The sequence below is a fragment of the Strigops habroptila genome, chromosome 5 (genome assembly GCF_004027225.2).
Source record: "Strigops habroptila isolate Jane chromosome 5, bStrHab1.2.pri, whole genome shotgun sequence".
Lineage (NCBI taxonomy): Eukaryota > Metazoa > Chordata > Aves > Psittaciformes > Psittacidae > Strigops > Strigops habroptila.
The window spans coordinates 32,430,346-32,451,564 of NC_044281.2; the positions used below are offsets into that span (position 1 = coordinate 32,430,346).

At 38.0% G+C, this 21,219-nt stretch overlaps 1 protein-coding gene across 1 annotated transcript in view; it reads left to right on the forward strand.

The window, feature by feature from the left end:
- Window positions 1-21,219, forward strand: part of GRID1 (glutamate ionotropic receptor delta type subunit 1) — a 536,616-nt gene that overhangs the window by 502,841 nt on the left and 12,556 nt on the right. The window contains exons 13-15 of the mRNA XM_030487824.1: window positions 6,204-6,399; window positions 13,884-14,050; window positions 15,389-15,629. Coding sequence (XP_030343684.1) covers window positions 6,204-6,399; window positions 13,884-14,050; window positions 15,389-15,629 — 604 coding nt within the window. The remainder of the gene's footprint in view (window positions 1-6,203; window positions 6,400-13,883; window positions 14,051-15,388; window positions 15,630-21,219) is intronic.

Here is a 21,219-nt window from a genome sequence, read left to right on the forward strand (position 1 = left end):
GGACTTGTGCTTTCGTAGTTTGGATTCAGTAAGACAGTGAAACTTTTCATGTAAGTCTCTGAGTCAATGAGACTATCATCCCCTAGTGGCGATTTATATCCATAACAGATGGATTTATGTTGCTTGTTTTTTTTTTCCCCCCCTGCTCTTCAACCAGTTGAACTATTCAACTTGGGTAGACTAGTTCTAGAGGATGTCTTTCCATGGCAGTTTGGACTCAGTTTAAGATATCTTAAGATATGCTCTATCCATTCATAAATTTTACTTAACATGGAGATCCAAAGCCCAAGGATTGTTCACCTGTGAATAATGGACTAAGGCTCAAATCCTTTGCCTTGCTGCTTTACAAGTGGATATTAAAAATAAACAGGACTGAGGTCAAGACTCGGGTTCTGAACGGAAGGATCTCATGTATAAATTATCCATACCACCACACTACCACCCACAAGCTTGACTCAGCTTTGCAGATTGTTTTGTTGCTTGAGGACATGTACCAATGAGAAGCTGACCCTTCAAAGCTTGCTTGGTTTACAAGTCCATCTCTCAGTGGGTGGACTGAGGTTGTCACCAACACTAAATGCTATTTTCGCATTCATTCTCATTGTCTTGGCAAATACATCCATGGAGGAAGTAGTTCTGAGCAATTTTATGTCTCCAATGTGGAATGCTTTTCTGCAGATCACAGTAGACAGAATTCTCTTTCAACTCATTATTTTCTATGGGTGATAATTTTATCAAAGCTCTTTTCGGAAAGGATTTTATATTCTAGGTCTCAGCTTGTAGGTATTTCTTGGACTTATACTGGTGGTATAAGGTGTCAAATCAATTCAGATACTTTAGTTTTTACTTAGAACTTTAGTGGGTTTACTTTTTTCCCAATGCGTAAAGCATGTATTTCACTCTCATATATCCTGTTGAGGAAACACTTATAGTTAGGAACTGCCCTTATATTTAATTCTGTAGATGTCATTGGAAAAAAAAAAGAAAAAAGTTTAAAAGAAAATAAAGTAGTTTCAAGGTATTTAAAAATTTGAAATTTAGGACTTGTACCATACATTTTGTGTATGCATTTCTAAATGCAGAGAAGCTTAAAAAGTCTCACTGTCTCTGAGACACTTTATCTTGATGGCAGCCATCACCTAAAATATTATGTTGCATTGAGCAAAAATCTTACGGCACTGGCTTCCTTAGGTAAAAGAAGAACATAGCTTTCTATGCCAAATATGAAAAAGGCAGTAAATTCATTTTACTGTCTCTATATGACTTAGGGATTGATATTAAGAAAATTAATTAATTTTAGTTAAGAGGAATTATTTATATCTTATTGTTTGACAAAACATATACTGCTGTGAAGGACGAGGTTACTCTGAAGTGTACTTGCAACATGGAAGAATGAAGTTAGAGTGCTGGTCACTCCTTCTTTGTATAATCTTAGGCTTTCCTAATGCTAATAGTATATGTGCAGATGAACGAACAATAGCCAAGCATGAAAAATCTTGCACATTTTTAAAATAATAGTGTGTATTCAGAAACAGTGAAATATTATTTTTCCATAAGCAATAGCAGACTAGAAAAATCCCCAGTTTTATAGTGTCAGAACACAGGCAGTTGTGAAGGTTAAGGAGAAACTACCTCTAAATCAAGGAGCTGTCAGGATTTTCCCATTATGTTTTTTCTAGGGCTGAAGCCAAGATTAAGCGCTATGTTTATTACTGTGATGTAAAAGACTATTACTGGATGATCGTGGTGCCAGCCAATTGGCCTCTTTACAGTAATAGATTTTAAACACAAGTGCAGATGTGCAGCTAACTACAAACTTTTTAAAAAATGAACAGTAAGGATGAAGAAAATCTCAAGAAGCAAGTATTTTTTTTGCCTTTTTTCCTTGTTCCTTTGTTTAAGACCTTGTAATAAAAAAAAAGCTGCTATGAAAAAAATAAAATTCCTGATTTTTTAAATTTAGAAATCTTTCCTTTTATTTTTTTTAAATACTTTGATCACATCTGATGATCCTGATGACTTCAGCTGGGTTAATTGATCAGCAGTTACCTCAAAGCACATAGGGACAGGTTTAGTCTGTCACTTAGACGAGCTTTGTACATATTATCCATTCACAAAGTCTTGGGTTTATAGCAGTTCCAGAGTAAAATAAGCCTATAGTGGCAGCATATTTTTAGTCTATATATCTACAGCTACATGAGTCTCTTACTAGAAAGAAAACATCTCCAAAAAGTGTGACTTAATCAGTATTGTTATTCTAGCAACTATTTCTAGTGGTCTAATTATAAATGCCAGCACAGCTATTGCCTGCCTGTTTATTCTGCAGCATATGGTTTATGTCAATATGTTTCTAAACAATAAAACAAGCAGAGAGTCCAGTTTTCAGTTGGCTCTACATGATGTAATTGCAACTCCATTGGAAATTATGTATCAATTCTCGCATTTATCTAGCAGGCGTAACTACACATGTTAAATATTTTGGCTGGTAATACGGTTTTAAAAGACACTCTTTTTGCTTAGATTGACCACAGATACATTTACTTAAATGAATGGGTTTACATGCACTTGTCTGTTATAGCAATCACACAGTGGATGTATTTATCTACAAATTGAAGTTCGGCTCCTGTAACTGTAAGTGAGAAACATCAGCTTTTTCTGCTTTACTAGCTTTATCTTTAATCACACAGAGAGCCCTTAATGGGTTGTAAGATCCAATAATTGAGGTGGCAAGGTTAATGGGGCATCTTGTTATCCTACACAATTTTGTTGCAAATTATTCTATATATGAATGCATGAAACCTTTGCTATAGTAAAGTGAGGCAAGAATTTGAGTGGCTAAAGAAGGTGGGTCCAGCTAATGGCTGGTTGCAAAAATAAAGCTTAAGAACCATGAGAGCAGCTGCTTTTAGAGAATGACACAATTATAAGATACAACCAGTATCTGAAATGTAGCAGTGAATGATTCTGTCTAGCAGTGGCTTATCTGAGTTAAAATAACAATGGTTAAAAACTGCACATGTTATTATCTTAATTCACCCTGTAAAAGCCAGGAGATACTAACCTCCGTTCAGTATCTTTTATATATGTGACTGTATCCGCCATGTCCAGATCTCTCGCCTCTCTGTCCGTGGAGATACTGAGCAATGCCACCACTTTCAGTGCAGAAATATATGGAGGCATTTTTTTATACAGAGTAAGAACTGTGGTCTAGACTATTCCCTGTCAGAATAATTTCTGAAATAGGTTTTTGGCTAAGTGGTCCGTTTGGTAAAGGCATAAGGTTATTTTCTCACTGAAACATTCACCATCCATCTGAACTTCTGCTGCAGGAACTGCTCGCAAGCTTGGTTACTTACTGTGCCCCTCACTGTATCCTTTTGGCAACCATCTGTCTCTCAGGATATTTCTAATGTTAGTGCAGTACGGAGAATTTCCTGTGTCAGTGACTATTCTTACAATACATCAAATAGGGTACTGCGAGAAAGGCACATGTAATCCTTATGACATGCAATAATCCACATTATCTCTTCCAAAGAAATTCTGCCAGCTAAAGGGCAGTACTTGCCTTATCACACTGAGGCAAAGGTTGTGCTTCCCTCCCTGCCACCAGTACTGACTATCTGTTTATTGCAAAGCAGTTGATTTAAAGCCCATATTTACTCACTGTGCCCTGTGATGCTTAGCGAATTGAAGAAACTGTGCTGCTCAAAAAGCAACATGTACTGTGCTTTTGTAGAGTACTGATTGTCAATAAAATGTAATTTAGCTAAAACAAAAATACTGTCAATAAAGAACAATTTAACTAAAAGAAAAGGCGTATTTCTGACAAAAAATCTTCCACAGCAGCAGAAGCAGTAGAATTGACCCAGAAAATACTGACATTATTAAAAATGCAGGGTTAATTACTGGTTTTTAATATCCAAACTCTCATGTTCAAACTTTCAAACAGAATAGCAGCATGAGCAATAGGCATTTGTAAAGTTGTTATCAGCTGAAAGATCTGTTAAAAAACAGCTAAAAGGTTTCTGCTTCTACCAGACATGCACTCCTACACACGCCAAAATCTGTACGCCAAACCTGGTGTGAAAAAGGTTGCCACAGAAACCCTCCTGTGTGTATAGAGTATCTTTTTGCGTCATTTGTACATAGAATAGACAGAAATGTGTCTTTAACAGGCAGATTGTTCATTCCCAGGATGTAAGCAATTCCATGGGATATGATGAAACTTATTTTAAAAAATAAAGACAGAACTAAATGCAACATGTAATCATTCTTGATCGAGACTAGAGGAAAAACGGTCCTGTTCAATGAAATGTACAGGAAACATTTAGGAGAACAGAATTTAACTTTCAGGATTGTTAAACAAAGAGAGAAATAAAACTGTCACAAATTCTCTTATTTTTCATTAGAATTTTGAATTTCCAGCAACCTTCAAGGTGTTCATTCTGTACTTTACCAAAGTGCTATGTACACAGCTGAAGAAATAACAGAAGGTTCGGGGCTTGATGTAACTCCCAGTTAGCCCAAATCTACAAATGTGCAATGTATATAGAGAAAAACTGTTCACACAGTCTTACTTAAAGCTGCTTAACAGCTTAAAATGATGAAAAGTCCTTAACACAATTTAAGAACTTAAACCACTTAAACTGTTCGAAGCAGCTTGTGAGTTTGAAGAGTTCTGGCTGGGGTGGGAAAGGCATCCCTGCTGAGCTGCAGCCCTGGGAACAGAGATGGCCAGCAAAGGGGCTCTTTTGGAGCCAAACTTGGGAGGCCTGGATGCGACATGATGGAGAAGAAGGAAGTATTTTTTACATATTTTTATATAGTGTTGTGTATATGCCGGGATTGCTTTGCTTTAAATAGTGTTGCAGGGAATTTTACATGGGTGTGAGGTCTAAACAGTGGCATCCTCGCAGTGAAACAGGGAAAAGAGTGGCAGAAAAATACTGTCTATTGTATGGAAAACAGTTTCAGCTCATGGGCCAAGCGAAGGCTCCCCAGTAGCATTGTGAAGACACGTTCTGCAAGAGCTGCAAGGCAAAATGTTTTGCTTTTGTGGCTCCAGGAGTTGGAGGCAGGTGGGAGGTGGCATGAGTTTGCCTTTCAGATGTTTTCAGGACTTTTTTTTTTTTTCCTAAAAGATTGTTTTGAAGAGAAAGAAATGGGGGGAGTAGAAAGGGTTGCTTTAGTTTGGCTGATCTCAAACAGTATTAATCTGTTGGTCATATGAGAAGCATGTTGCGTTATGTGAAGTTACACATTATAAAATGCAAAATAAATCATTATTTATGAGATTCGGTTTGACCCCTCCATGTGGTGGTCAATGGTTGAATGTGTGTTTATGTGTGTGTATGCTCAGATGAAAAAAATGGTGGCACTGCACAGAAGCGATATTTGAGGACAGAGGAAGGAGGCACAGAATGGGAATGAATGCATAAAGGTGGATACTAGGATGCTGCTTCTGATGCCAGTGATACCACCTTAAATGTTTTGAAACTTAGCCTGGTTTTCTTTGATGCAGGCAGTGATTTACACCTTTCTGTGCAGAAAAGGCTGTAAACCAGGAGTGAATTACATTCTGTACAATTTGAAAATAAATGGTGCATTCACAGCCACTCAGGTTGAGGACCATTTACACTTCCAGAGTGGTATGATGAGTAAATGAAAGTTAGGCCTGTGTGTGAATGAAAAATGCCAATTTTACCAGAGGCTGTGAAAAGAGAGAGAGTTAGTGGAAATTGGAAGCAAGACTTTTATTTGTTTGTTTAAAACAGCTGTATTGATTTGGAGTCAGATGGAGTATTGGTGTAACTGCAAACTAATTCCTCTGAATTCTGCAAGGTATGTCTGGTGATGCTGATGGGGCTGGAAGTTTGTATTTAGTAACTGAGGATTTCCTGTGCTCGAGTGAGTCTTTATTTTGTACTATGTTATTGTGAAAACTTAGTATTGTAATATTTAACATGAATGTTATCTGTCTAAAAAAAGTCTTTACTGGGGTGCAAAAGAGCTTGGATATAGTTACATTAATACAATATCAATACAATTACATTACTCCTTTGTTTTATGATGAGAAAAGAGATATGCAAATGTTAGTGAGGGTAAGTGCTTTTTTACTAATGACATAGTAGTCATTTATTGAATGAAATCTTAGTAATGATGTACTACATAATACTAATAACTCAATATCGCTTGAATTTCAGAACATTTCAAGATCTGTCCAAACAAATGGATATATCTTATGGTACAGTCAGGGATTCAGCAGTGTATGAATACTTTAAAGCAAAAGGGACCAACCCTTTGGAGCAGGATAACACATTTGCTGAACTGTGGAGGACTATCAGTAAGAATAATGGAGCAGATAATTGTGTATCGAACCCTTCTGAAGGCATCAGAAAGGTAAAAGTGGATCACAGGGGGTTTCATTTAATTTCTGTGCTGTATTGATGTTGTTTGCATAGAGTTAATAATGTTCAGTAACAGGAAAGCAACTGCATAGTTATTAAAAAAAGAAAAAAATTCCCATCTAAAGTTCCTTCTAGTAACCCAATGGCAGGTTAGAATAATATTTTTGGGTCATGGTTTTGAATGTAAGTACTTCAGCTCTACCTAAATCTTCAGTATGTAAGTCCTTCTTTGGATCTGGCCATGAGATTTCTCAGTTTCTTGAGAGCTCTGATAATACCATTTTGAATGTCATTCTTTACATTATCCAGGTACTGACTCTTTGCTCATATGAGTGGGTTTTTTTCTGAGGTGATGGATTGAACTTACTGGAAACATGAGTAAGAATCAAGGGATCCACTGAACATAGAATCATTTCTCTTAGAACAGAATTTTAATGCAAGATTTTCTTTGTTTATTCCAAACTTTAAAAAATACACTCATATGTTGCTGTGCTTTCACATGCTTTTCACCATGCTTTTATTTCTCTCAGATATGACCACACGCTTATTCTATAAGCCTACTGTCATTTATTACAACTAGATTTGCCTAAGCCAGAAATTGTAACTGTAGATTGGCAGGCTTTTCAGAATACCAATTATGTTGTCTGTATGGGACTCACAGCTCCATCCTATCTATGTGATAATTTTTCATATTGTTTGATTTCAATATTGCAGGATGATTTTTATATAACTTGATCAGCTCATTCAATTAACATCAACAATAACCAAATTTATTTCAGTCCCCAAAGCTGACCAAGGCTGCTATTTGATTAGACACCTGCATAAATTTGGCTTAATATTTCATAGCATTGTCAACTAAACTGTTGTATTTGTAGTTTAAATGTTGCTCTTCCTAGCTCATTGAGCTCTTTGAATGGAGGCAAGTTTTTCATGTCAAGTATTACAGCTAGAAACTGTTTTTTCTAAAGGAGAATTGATGTCGGCCAAGGAAATGGGACTTCCCATTCATGAACATGTACTGCTGTGTGAAAAAGAAGTAAATGTGCCTTAAAAATGTATTTTATAGGAAATGGGAAATCTAAATCTCTCTACCATAAAGAGATCCCTAAACCATTTTTCTGAATGAGGACTTGCCTGACACAATGCAGAAAAAAAAAAAAAAAAAAAAAAAAAAAAAAAAAAATCACTATTATCATTTCTCCCCTCCTTCCCCTTTCCATTTTCTTCAGACAGCATCACAGTTCAGTTGCAGTTACAAAGAGAGCAATGCCGCTTCAATGCAAAACAGGAGAGTACTGCTTATTTATGGTACAGGCAGGTATTTCAGATGTTTGTCTCTATTCCATTTACCTCTCTCCATTTTCTGGAGATTTTCCTACTCCTTTTGACTGCTTAAAAACAAAAGGATAATAGTGGAACAAAGTCCTGAAAGCTTTTGTGGCATTTGGTTGCTATGGCAGAGGTCTCTCTTCAGATACAGCACAGTCCCTGTAGCCACAGTGACCATCTCCCATTGTCAAGGCACAGCTTCTGCAACACTGGTAGAGCCATGGAAAGGGCATTAATGTACTGCAAAGTCATGTAAGCGACAGAAGGATGTTTCAGAGCCGAGGGGGCAAGCTGTTTTTGTTGTACGCTCACGGCAGTTGAAAGTGGTCATTGAAGATGGAAAACATCATCCTATTCATAAACGTCTCTGCATAGCATAAGAGGAGGTTACCAGACAAATCACTGCTCCATACAAAATGCTATTTTGCCACTTGAGTTTTCTGGTAGTATAAAATATGAGTATTGACTAATGCTGTAGTATGGAAAGTTTCTTTCTGGGTCAAGCTACAGACAGGATTCCCAAGAAGCATGCAGTAGGCAGCTCCTGCCATCTTATCCTAGGTGGACACTGGTACTGGAAGAGCACACATTTCTAAGCCATTTCTAAATCTCAGCAAACTTTTTACATAATCATAGAATTATAGAATAGTTAGGGTTGGAAAGGACCTGAAGTTCATCTAGTTCCAACCGCCATAATACCCATGGGCCATTAGTTCTTCAGGGCAATTATTAATTACTACAACATATGTAATAACCTGTGACTTTTTTTCACTGTGGGCAGCCATTTTTGCTTTAAAAGAATGAAGTAATATGATCCTTCAAATATTACTATGAAGTAATATGTAATCCTGTATATATATTTTATATATATACATATAGGAGAATTAAAATGTTACTGTCGTATTTTTTAAAGGCTTTGCTTTGGTGGAGACTGTTCTCCTGTCCAATCAATTTGGTGCCAAAATTTCTCCAAATCTTTTCTTTTCTTCCTGTGCATCACTTTTGATGAAAAGTGATCAAAATCAAGTACAGTACAAAATGTGAATGTATCATTGATTTAGGTGATGACACAGTAAGAGTTTATTCCTTCCCTTTTTTGCTTCCTTCAAAAGTTTCTGTCTGAAAACTAAACATTAAATCAGAGCATTTCCTGTTAACAGTCACCTCTGTTCATTTTTATCTTGAAAGTAAAAGTAATTTAAAAAGTTCAATTAATAAGATTATTTAAAACTATATTTTCCAATAATTTATTGTCCACAACAAATTTTATATTGTGAATTATGGTTGCTCATCCATATGTTTTCAGGAGTCCTCATAAATTTCTTCATTTCTTGACCCCTTTGGAGTAAAAGCAAATGCCTCCTTAAACCTGAATATATTACATCCTTCAGTGGCTCCTTAATTATATTAATTTTTAAATCATTTGAACAGGATTAAATGACATGTTTTCAGTTTATTAGGACCATTCTGCTTCTCTTAAAACACTTCTTTATAGATAATAAATGTTATCCAAGCATGTTTTTTAACTACTCCACTAATGCCAATGTAAAGGTCACTTTTTGATATTTCTGTAGTACCAGCTATATATTGGAATCAGCTGTAGTGACACCCTGTTCTGGCTGTAAGTTAATCATGAATGTTGCATTATTCTGGCGCTTTAGCATGGTAGCTTCTTCATAAGTTTTAGATAAATCACAGACATATCGTTGATCAATGTGAAATTCATCTTTTCTCAAGTGATTATTTCTTACCATGCTTTCTTTGAAAAAAACCATCATTTTACCATCAGTAAGCCAGGATCCTTTGAACAATATTCTTTCATCTTCCTCCATGTTGAAGAGTGAAAATATGAGGTTGCTTACAGTTAAGTATTACTGTTCTTTTTGTGGTCCTTATTATATCTAGGAAGCAATTTTCCCATGCCTTTTTTTTTTTTTTTTTTTTTTTTAATGATTGTGAAGAAGAAATATCTTTCATATAAGTTTTGCCTAGGGGGTTCTTTTATTCTTAAATCTGCTTTCTTAAACCTCTTCGACCAAAGATAAATTGGGTGATTTTGGTGTAAACCACCACAGTAGTTCCACCTGGGTGGAATAAATGAGCTTTGCTTTGGCTGAATTTCAGTTAAAAGAGGTTTTGAAAGTTTAACCATGCTATTTTTGTTTTGTTCTGCAATATGCCTGCATGCTGAGAGTCATAGTAAGGCCTTAGGAAAAGAAACAAATATGAAAGCCAATTAAAAGTCTAAAGCATAAAATTTAGCTTATTACTGTGTTTTATTTCATTTTTTATTCAAGCTATCTTAGCTATTCTCAGCTGCTATTTGCCACATTCCCTTTTACCATCTTTCTCTCTATATTATCTTTGCAATGATGTCTGATCACTAGAAAATTTTGTGGGCCCTAAAAACATACAATGCAGGCTTTAGGTGCCTGACCTATGAATGCAAGAGCCTGAGGATATGGATCTTTGCTGTATTGTGATTAGGGCTCAGTTTCATGGGTAGGTACATCTGTGTCATATGCAACTAGGTAGCCTTGAGACAGTTCCTGCTCATACATCCCATGGTTCAGTACCAGGTGTTTCCTGGAATTCTTAGTCATCTTACTGTGCATATCCCTAAGGCCTGGAAGCTAAGGGTTATGCACATGCGCACGCATCCATTCTTTCATGTGACAAAAATGAAAAATTTAAACTACTTTTAAAAAGTTTTGGGTTGATTTTTCGTTGAAAGTGTGAACTTGATTTTATTTGGCTTTTGCTGCTTGCCTACTGAAGCTATAGAGAATATAACACTGTCTTAAACACACATGTATGTGTGTGGTTGTGTGTCTTGTACATGCATTTTCAAAGTTTGGCAGATTTTGTTTAAATTGAACAAACAATACTGCTTAGCTGTCACAACAGATATTAATAGGGATGTCAAGGATGCTGAATTTAGACAGCAAATAAACACTTGGTCATAAGGAAGCTTTGCATGCAATGAACACACTAATAGTACGAGGTCTCCACTCTCCAGAGAAGAAAACTATGCAAGTGAAAGAAGTTTTGGAAGAGACAAATCTTCCCTTAGGAAAAAGAGATATTTCAAGATTCTGGTTTTGGCAATCAAAGAGGGGAAACAGTCTTACATCTAATATTTCTGGAAGCTGAGAAGCATGCATAACTAAGAGGTCAAAACTCAGATTCCTGTTTATGCGAAAATGATCAGGCTGTCAGAGAAATAATGTTCTACAGATGTGATTGCACTCGATAGAATTATTTATGTCACAAAAAATATAAAATTGATATGAAGAGACCTGTCCGACTTTGTTTATTGACCACTTACAGTTGTAGGATGTAACTTAGGACAGCAACAATGCAAATGCAAGAGAAGCAGACCTCTTCAAAAGATCTGCTGTCCAACATTGAAAGACAGTGTACAAAGCTCTGCTATATAAACTAACATACAGAATGCTGAGGCTTGAAAAGTAAAATCAATAATGTGACCTGAAACCAGAACATCTAGACATTGCCTTATAATTGAAATTGAATATTTGAGGAAGACTGTGTTCCTCAAGTATTACTAAGAAAAAGATGAGGAATATATGACGTCAGTGTTCTTCTCTTTTAAATGGTAAATTTGAAAAGATCACTTATAGAGCAATTCTAAACCAACTAAAAGATACAGCTCTCTAAAAGAAACAAACATACAAAAAACCACACACACACAAACAAACAGAAAAATGCAAGACACACTTTAGGACAGTGATTTAGGCCAAATCTTTTCTGGGTCTCCTCTTTCTGTACATCCATCAGGCAAGTTTTTGTTCTCTAATAACAGGGATTTTGTATAAATTCTGTGTACAGTATCAAGTGCTGTTGTTTTTGCTTCAATTAGTACATATTTTTAATGCACTTGGACAGTTTTCTATTGTAGGCAGCAAAAGCCTATGTACTATTTACCACAAAACACAACCTGCCTGAGATGTGCAAAAATTGGGCTTTTGATGGTCCTTCTCTGTCAGGAACACCAGTGGGACTGATGCCCATTGCCTGTTGTCACTAACCAGGTAGGAGGCCTATCAGCACCATTGCAGATATGAAAGCATAAAATGTGAATTTTTAAAGCCCATCACAGGAAGAGCAGAGGGCAAGATGCAGAGATTTGATGCTAACAACCCAGTTAGTTATACATGATCATTCAGAAAATACCTTTGTAAAGCACATTTTAGGCTTCCAAGAATGTGAGTTGCTGGCTGAATATAGACTAGATGCCTTGAGGAATCACTCCCTTGCCATCCTTAATTTTTTACATATCCTTGTGTTAATAGGTTATGAAGCCTTTTCTGGATGTTGCATATAGTAAACAGTAATTTGTTTGTTCTTTCCTCATTTGTGCCACCATTACCAGTTTAGGTAGACAGCCAGGCATAGTATTACAATGCAGATGTGGAAATCTTGCTCTGGTCTGGTTTCAAAGTGACATCAAAGTGAGAGATATTTTTACGAACACGCTAGTTTAGTAAGTTGTGTCAGCTAAATTAAAGTATGATTTTAAGAGTAGAGTCTTGTGGCTCCTATTTGAATAATTGCTGTAAGGCTCATACTGTAGTTCAGATTTTAATAAGGTTTTGTACTAGTATAGCAACAGTTCTGTGGCTACATGTATTAATTACTGTTACTCTGAACTCACCAGGGAGGTGGCAAAGGAGAAAGCAGGGACAAGCCCACAATGGTAGCATGCCCTTAACAAAAAATTATTTTCAAAGTGGTCAGTACAGGCTCGTTTAAATATTATGAAAAAAGAAGGATGTAACATTTTGATTTTGATCTAACACAGACGCAAATTAATTTAGAGATCTTTGACTGCCTTGACGTAGATAGAAGGAAAGTGGGGAAAAGTGGTGGATTGTGGCAAATAGCTTACAGAAGATCCAGACAACATACTTTTAATCTTTGTTTCCCTGGATTCTACCCACTAGAGAATAACTCACCCATTTGAATTATTGTGATGTTTAAACAACTGTCAGAGACTTCAGCAAGCTATGGTTTATATCAAAGCATGATGAAGTAAATTAGCTTAATTTAGGAGTCCAATATAATACAGTAACTAAGGGAGTCTTACAGCCTTACAGGTGAAAAAACTGAGCTTACACAAAAATAGAAAATATGTGGAAGGATGAGCTAATTCTGTGTCAAAGCTGCAACCATTGCCTAAGGGAGCTTATGGGAACCAAAGAAATATATGCAGGACTTCAGTTCTCTGCCTTGCCTTTTTCTAACCTAAAGAAAGATCTGAAATCATTTACTTGCATTAGATGTTCCAGCCCATCTGTTCCATTGTGCTCTATATGTTCACTAGAGACTTAAAAACATGCTACTTAAATATATTAGGAAACCAATGATTACTTTAACCAAACAAAATGATGACTTTGATGACTTTTTTCTTTACCGAATCCCTATCCAGGGATGTTTCTTGTATTTTATGTTAAGTAAGGTGATTTACATTCATCATATGTACTACATGCAGGCATTTGTTTAAGTCCCAATTAAGGCTGATATATGAGTGGGTGTGTGCTAAATCAAAACAGTATTTGTCCCAAAACTGAGATAATAGGAGATGCAGGTGACTCTTCTTACCTGTGAAAAAAAAGAAGGAAGCTCAAAGCATGCTTTTTGTTAGAGGACTAACATATTCTTGGAAGGGGCTTTTTCTTTTGGGAAGAAAGCTGTAAAGTTACAATTTTGGTGACTGTGATGACTAGGAAGCACCCCTTAGTGCCTATACTATACCCATGTTACATGATATATGGAACTGGTCACACTCCATGTCTCTTACAAAACATACATCAAATTTCATCAGCGAAGGCAATAGCTTTAATTTATAATTAATAACCTGTTATGTAAGCCTTGCCTACAGTTGGCTATGTTATCCTAGGTATTCTTATTAAAAATGGAATACATTTTAGCGAGATTGGACTAGATGAAGTACTGCTGGGAAGGAAGACCATTAGAAATATACTAAGACAAATAAACTGTGACCTAATGGAATATCACTATAGACTAATGACAAGCTCAGGGTTTGTTTGCTTGCTTGCTTGGGTTTTGTCTTACCTAGAAATGTAATTTGGTTTAGATCATGTTGTGTTCATGCTGTATTTACAGGCAAAGAAAGGAAACTATGCTTTCCTGTGGGACGTGACAGTGGTGGAATATGCTGCGTTAACAGATGATGAGTGCTCTGTGACAGTCATTGGAAACAGCATCAGCAGCAAAGGATATGGGATAGCACTCCAGCATGGAAGCCCCTACAGAGATCTTTTCTCTCAGAGGTAAACCAAACAAAGCTCATTTTATAGGACTCCTCTCTAAAATTAGCAGCCATTTATGATTCATGTTAATTTTGGCAATTATTGACTAAAGGACAGTAAATAAGTGACAGCAGAGACATTATGAATTCAGGCTTCAACAAAACTGCTACTTCTGCTCCACGTGCATCTGCTTGGAGAGGAGGGGGCTGGGAGTAGCGTGTGGCCTCACACCTCCAGGCAGCACTGCCTCTGGCAGAAAAAGGGCTGATGTCCTCAGAGCTTTGTATGAGCTGGGGAAGAGATTGAGGAGAGCTCTTTGATTCACGCTGTGTTTTGACAGCTGTGAAGCAATGTGTTGCTCCCTACAAGTAAGGAAGTAATAATGCCCTGGTTTATCCTTTAGTGTGGGGAGAGAGGTTAAGATTCACAACGGTGCAGGAAAACAAGAATTGTTGAGTATCGCATGGGATTGCGAGACTATGAGACTATAAGACTGTGCCATTTAGTGATCTTTGAGCTATCAGCTAGGAGTATCTTTTCCATGTGAATGCGTACACTGAAATGGAGACATGCAGTTGTGCAGACATGTGTGGTCTTAGCAGAAGGTGAGCGGGTGCTCTGCTCCAGGCAGGGAGCTGAAGCAAGATTTTCTTGTTTTCCTCCTTCTTTATAAAAAGGAGTAAAACTCCAGCTGCATAACCAGAGACAAAGCTGCCTCAGGAGAAAAGATTGTTAGTAAACAGCTAAAAGAGTTATCAAACCAAATCCAAAATGAATCATTCATGGAGAGAAGGGACACTTCACAAGAGACAAAACAATGATTAATTAGCAACTGTTAACACAGTAATTCAGGCATTAAGTAATAGTATTGAAGTAAAATCTTTTGCATAAACTACATTTGCTGAAGTAAATGAGTTGGTTGCTGCTTAAACAAATTTGTATTAAGTGGCATACAAATAGTAGCATGCTTAGTCTCACATGATTTTGAAATTATTGTGGGAGAGCAGCAGTAGAGTGGATTGAGCATGTTACTGTTGGGACCAGCTGTTGCAGCTGAATGTAGCCAGACCAGACATGACTAACATGGTGATTTCCCTTGGAAATGCTTCTTGCATTACAGTGGAATTTTTGACAGTCTCTTCTTTTTCTAAAGTTACCTCGTGGAGTCACCTGCTGCTGTGAGGAGAAAGAAATTTTGGTATAACGGAGTTTCAAATGAATACTACTACAGAGTGGTGGTTGTGGGACACAGTTTTGAATTGTGGGATGGTAGATTTAAGATATATGCGTCATACAGAAAAGACGAAAACCTGAGAAAGTATCATTGAAAATAATACTTGTCTTTTGGCATTTCTGCAGGATCCTAGAGTTGCAGGAAAGCGGAGATTTGGATGTTCTTAAACAGAAATGGTGGCCACGGATGGGACGTTGTGACCTGAATAGTCATACCAATGCACAGACAGATGGGAGGGCACTCAAGCTTCACAGTTTTGCAGGCGTTTTCTGCATTTTAGCAATAGGCCTTCTTCTTGCATGCTTGGTGGCAGCATTGGAGTTGTGGTGGAACAGCAACCGTTGTCATCAAGAAACACCGAAAGAGGTCCATAACTTTTATTCTTATCACAATTAAAAGTAGAAAACATGAGAGTGGAAGTTGTGGGATTTCAGGTGCTCACATACAATAAATTTGATTTCTTTTGATTCGCCATACTAAGCTTTGCATATAACTTTTTGGGTGGTTGTTTCTAAACAAAAAAAAGCAAAACATGTCTTTTGTGCACGTAGAAGGTGCCAAACTGACAGCCCTGGAGACTAAAGTCCTCTATTTATTTATAGAGCAGATACAGCATGGGCAGCAGCAGTGCTAACTTCCCCACATTGCCCCACCAATGTGCCTCAACCCTGGCCTGGAGAGACCACCTTTAGGGGTAAGAGAGTAGTTCAGAAACATACCCTCAGCCTCTCTGCTGTGAGTGACGGGGACGCCAGTCATGGGCATCCAGTTGTGCCACCTGTGGTTAATATTTTCTCTGATCTGAGACCCCATGCATTGGCTGTGAGAACCATATCCATCCTGTGCAGGCTGTGCAGCTGCCAGCCAGCTGGTAGCTGTTTTCCTTCATGGCTGACCTAGGCTGAGTTTGAAGAGATAGATGAGCAATTAAAAATAAGCCAGCTAGTTACTAACTGAATAAGCCATATTGCCATGAAACCGTTTAAATTCCTTCCTTTCTTTTGAAATCAGTTTTACTTCTAAAAGTAGGAGCCTCTGAGTAAATGGACCTTCATATGACATATTTCACCTAGGAAAATACATCTTAATTTCTTGGGTTTGAAGTTTTCATGCACAGCAGTGAGTAATATTTAGCAATGCTATGGTAGAATCAGTCCACACTCAAATCTGTCTCGCATGAAGCCTGTATTTTTTTACATAGATTAAATGTTTAACAAACTAACCTCTTGTAATTTTGGAGGCACTGAGGCATTTGTAGGTGCTTTCATCTTGGAACAGATGTTTGTTACAAGCAAATAATAGCAGCGAGCTGCACTACAGCTGGAAAATAGTACGTAGCCCATCAATTCCAATCTATGTTTCTCAAGTTGCCAGGAGTACTGCACTAATTGACGTACCTATCACCTGTAAGCAGTGCTGGCAAATGGGATCTGAAGATATATGCTGCAGTCTGTAATGTTGTGAAATATTTATCAGTAAGGTTCCATTCTTCTGAGTTCCTGCTTCTCTCATTTGAATTCATCCATCAAGTGCTCAGTGATAAACATCTGTACCATGTTTGTGGGACAAAGCTGCAAAGTCACTTGCCTGTGGCTCTGCAACGTACAATAGTAAAAGGGAAATTTTGGTAAAAGGAAGCATGCCTCTGCTTTGCACAATGCAGAACTCTAAAAGTAGGCACAGGGAGAGCACAAGTAGGCACTATTGTTTATAAAGATATCATACGAACAGAAGTGCATATTTAATTGCTTTTTGCTTAAATACTGGAGCATTTTCCTCTGCTGTCTTGTAGAAGTCACTCCTGCTGCAACCCTAAAGGCCCCACGCCATGATAGCATTGCTAAGACGTAAACCCTTGCAGTAGATGGTTCACTGCCCACTGTGAAAGCCAGGCAGGGCAAGGGGCAGGGACATTGTCTGAAGTGTCCTCATGCTGTGTGTGCACAAGTATTCATTTTGCCATAGTCTGCAGTGCATTCCCCTCTACGCTCAGGGGCTTGTCTTTGTGCGACTTTGTAGAGTGAGATGAGAATATGCCCCAAAGGCAGTTTCATATAGGTAAGGCAAAATAATTCACTCCTTTGTTGCAAGGAGCTTTAAATACTCAGTTTCCATCTCTTAAGAGTCTTACTGAGTTTAAATGTTTTTTCTTTTGCCCATCCCCTTAATTTATCTTTTTATAACTGTAAGAAGGATTATGACAGATCCCTGCCTACCCCATCCCATCTTTTCTCCCCTTCCCGTACCTCTCCTACTCCTCCCCTTTCCCTCCAATGCATTCTTGATCTGGGTTGCTCTGTACATCCTCTTTTGCAGTTTCTGTGACAAACAATAGAATACTTTTAAGTTTCCATTTTTTTAAGTATACTAAAGCTGCTCATCCAGTAAAGCTGTACTTGGAAGATGGAGTCCCTGGCAGGGAGCTGGGTCTGCACTTAGAGCGCAGCCAGCCTGGGAGGCAAATTAAAGTTAGGCACAGTGCACATGAGCAGGCTCAGGAAAGGTCAGTGATGTGGGTACTGCTGAGAGAGGCAACAGGGTCAATGGGCACCCTGGCATAAGTAGGTGCTGAGGTTGAACGAGAAAGTGTGTGCTCCTGAGGAGAAAGCACAGGGATGAGAGCTCACAGGCCAAGCCATCAGGAGGGTATGTGAAGCTAGCAGGATGGAACATAATGAGGGGTCCCCGAAAAGGGCAGCTGGGTGCAACGCAAGGCTAGAAGCACTTTTGGATCAGGTCAGAGCAGCCACAGGGAAGGGCAGCTGCTGCCCAGTGCCATGGATGGGCAGAGTCTTCAGGGGTCTTCTGCTTAAATGTGACACAGACACGTTGTTGTTAACAATCTAAACTCTATTTTCTCCCGGACTCGCTGCAGATTGGGTCGTGCGGCACATTAACCCCAACCCGAGTTCAAAACACACACCCGAGAGTGCCCCAGCGGCAGCAGCCAGGGCCGTGTCTCCGCCCGGCGGGTCCAGCCCCTGTGCCTGGGACGCACCGGCAGCTCGCCGCGCGCCGCTTTCTGATTGGCCCGGGCGGCCAGGACCCCTGTAAAGCAGCAACGAGTACATGACTAGCGTGCCCGCGGTTAATGGCCGCCCGCCCCACGGGGTGGCGCCCCGGGGATGGGAACACGGGGACTGGCCACGGTGACCAGAACATCAACTCGGGTAAATGAGCAAGTGAATGCAGCAGGTGTTTATCGGTAGATTAGTGGGCAGAGGTATTTTATTTATGTAGCACTAGTGAGGAGGGATTGAAGCAGGATTGCTGATGGCTACTGTGATTAAGATAGGAAGCAAAATTTCGGAAGAGATGGTGTAGATTGAAGATTTTCAACGTATTTAGGAGAACCAGGTTTCAAAACTTTAGAGAGGACAGGATCCAGGGATGACGGGAGCACTGGATAGAGCATCTCTTAGGACTCCCCTGATTCAGTCAGGAACAGTGCCTGAGCATTGCTTAGGGGACTGAAAGCAAAACCAAGATTTGATCTCCAAGAGGAGTGTGTTTGGGTATCTTGTTTCTGTCTCTTAGTATTATCCAGCTTTTCTACAGCAATAGCTGTAATAAGAGAGCTACAGCATGCATAACATATACAGAACACTAAAATCTGCCTGTTAGCAGCATCTGATACTGCAGACAAGTCAGTTAGTTCAGCAACAGCTGCAAACTTAAGTCCTGCTGTTGATTTTCTTCTGCCTTTGGGAAATTTTTGGCAAAACATGAGTGTTGTGATACTGCCTAAAAATTATGGGAACTGGATTGTCTCCGAACCGTTTTCTTCTATGAAGTGCAGAGCTTGTGGAGGGTCACAGAAAGGACTGATTGTCTTGCAGCCTAAGATTAGACTTTGGTGTCACCTTGTGATGCAAAGGACAAGGAGGTAGTGTTTGGCTTCTGTGATCCTTACCCTGTTAGGAGCTTTATAAATCCATTACAGAAAATTACAGTGGATTCAGGACTGAACAAGGAGTTGTCCTAACTTGCAGAGCCCAAGTGTAACGTTCTCTCTTTGGCTTGACCCACTTGGGTAGGCTGTATCATGCCAACAATTGCCAGTACATCGAGGTGTTCAAGGACTCAGATGATGGTATAAATCACAACTTTTAATTACAATGAGCTTGAAAAATGTAGTGTTAACTGTATAACTGGGAGGAACAGGAAGCCTATTCTTTGAAACCTGATAAACATAACTTGGACTTTGACATTAGAGACTTGATAGGAAGAGTTATGTCATATGGAGACTACTGCTAACTGGAATAGTTTTTACATTGTTTGCGTATGAAGAAAATCTGCCCTCCTCAATTAAAAAAATAGTATTGTTTCTACCCAGTAAGTCAGTTAATTAAGATAAACCTCCAGGAAAGATAGACTTCCTTTACTTTCCCCAAACCACAGTTGCCATTGATTCACAATTTTATCATGCAGGAAATGGTGAAATTTCTTGCTAGGAGAGTGAAGGCTGGATTGGTTTTCTTTTTCAAGATGTTGGTGAAGGTATTTTTATTCTGTTTGAAGCAGATTTGTAAAAATTATTCTAATGAGTTATGTTGTAAATATCTTACTGTTATCCCTTTTAATTCTTCATTTAATCCTTGTCAGATCAGATTAACAAAAAAAAAGATTAGCTGCAACGTCAGGAAAAAAAATGTATAGCTGCAATGCTGTACCACATTCTTCTATTAGGGCTCAAGTATGTAATCTCCTAAAGTTGGAAAGAGATCTAGTAATGTTTAAATGTCCCTATTATTTTATAATTCAGGAAAATTTAAATTTGGTCATCTTTCCAAATCGGATTTTCTAGAATCTGTAATCATCCTCTCCTAATTGTTAATACCCAGCCATCCTGTACCCTATATGGTGAAATTTAACCAGCTCATACATCTATCTCTGTGTGTTAAAATATGGAATTTACACAGCTGCTACTCAGCCTGCAATAGTGATACCTAATCTTTTGACTTTGATAAGCCTCAGAAATTTTGGGAATTGTAAAATAAAAAATGAAAATTAGTATTTATTCTGGTATTTCTGTTCAGTCACTCTACGTCCCTTTTGAATAACTGACAAATCAGATAAAGTTATTGAAACCTTGCTTGATAGAAATGTCAAGCTTTAAATAATTATCTCTAGATTTCTATATCTTTTGATAAGAGTCCTATGCATTTATTTCATGATATCAGTAAACTATAATATAATTAGGATCATTTAGCTTCTAAGGGCTTTGCCACATCATCAGGTTTTTTGTATCTTTTATTCCATTTGACAGACTGAAAGACAGTTTTAAAATCTTCATTGTCAATATGAGCAAGTGTAGCTGCTTACTGCAAGGGACTCCCCAGCATCCTCTGTGCTTTATCAGCTATGTCTTATTGTGATGTACTGTTCCCCCTGAAGATTATTACTTCTAAGATCTCTTCAGAACTACTAAGAAAGCACTCCTACTTCATCCACATACTATACTCCAAAACAATGAAAACTTAGAAGCAAAGATAAAATATCATATTATAATGAAAAGAAAGTTGAATTCCCATATTTTTCACTGTGCATGAAATATATTCACTAAAAACAAATTAACAGGACACTCTACAGCAAAGAAAACTAGTCATTTATACAGGATGATTCTTTTTGGTGATACAACCGACACTTGTTGCATCTTCCATAAAAAGTGATACTGATTCACTTATTGTTGATATAGCTCTTAAAACACAGTGTTAGAATGATCTAAAGTTTGAATATTTCTTAGCTCAGATAGTATATATTACAAACCAGAAATGTGTTTTATCCCAAATTGGCTGTGCTACTTCTAGCAATATATTTCAGAAACTGTACCCAGAGTGTCTGCAATTCTGTAGTGCATGAAGGTTTTGGGTTTTTACTGGTTAAGGAATAGCATAATTTTTCCACCTACTGAGTTGCTACTAGGCACTGCCTCATAACTTGCGTCAAATTTATA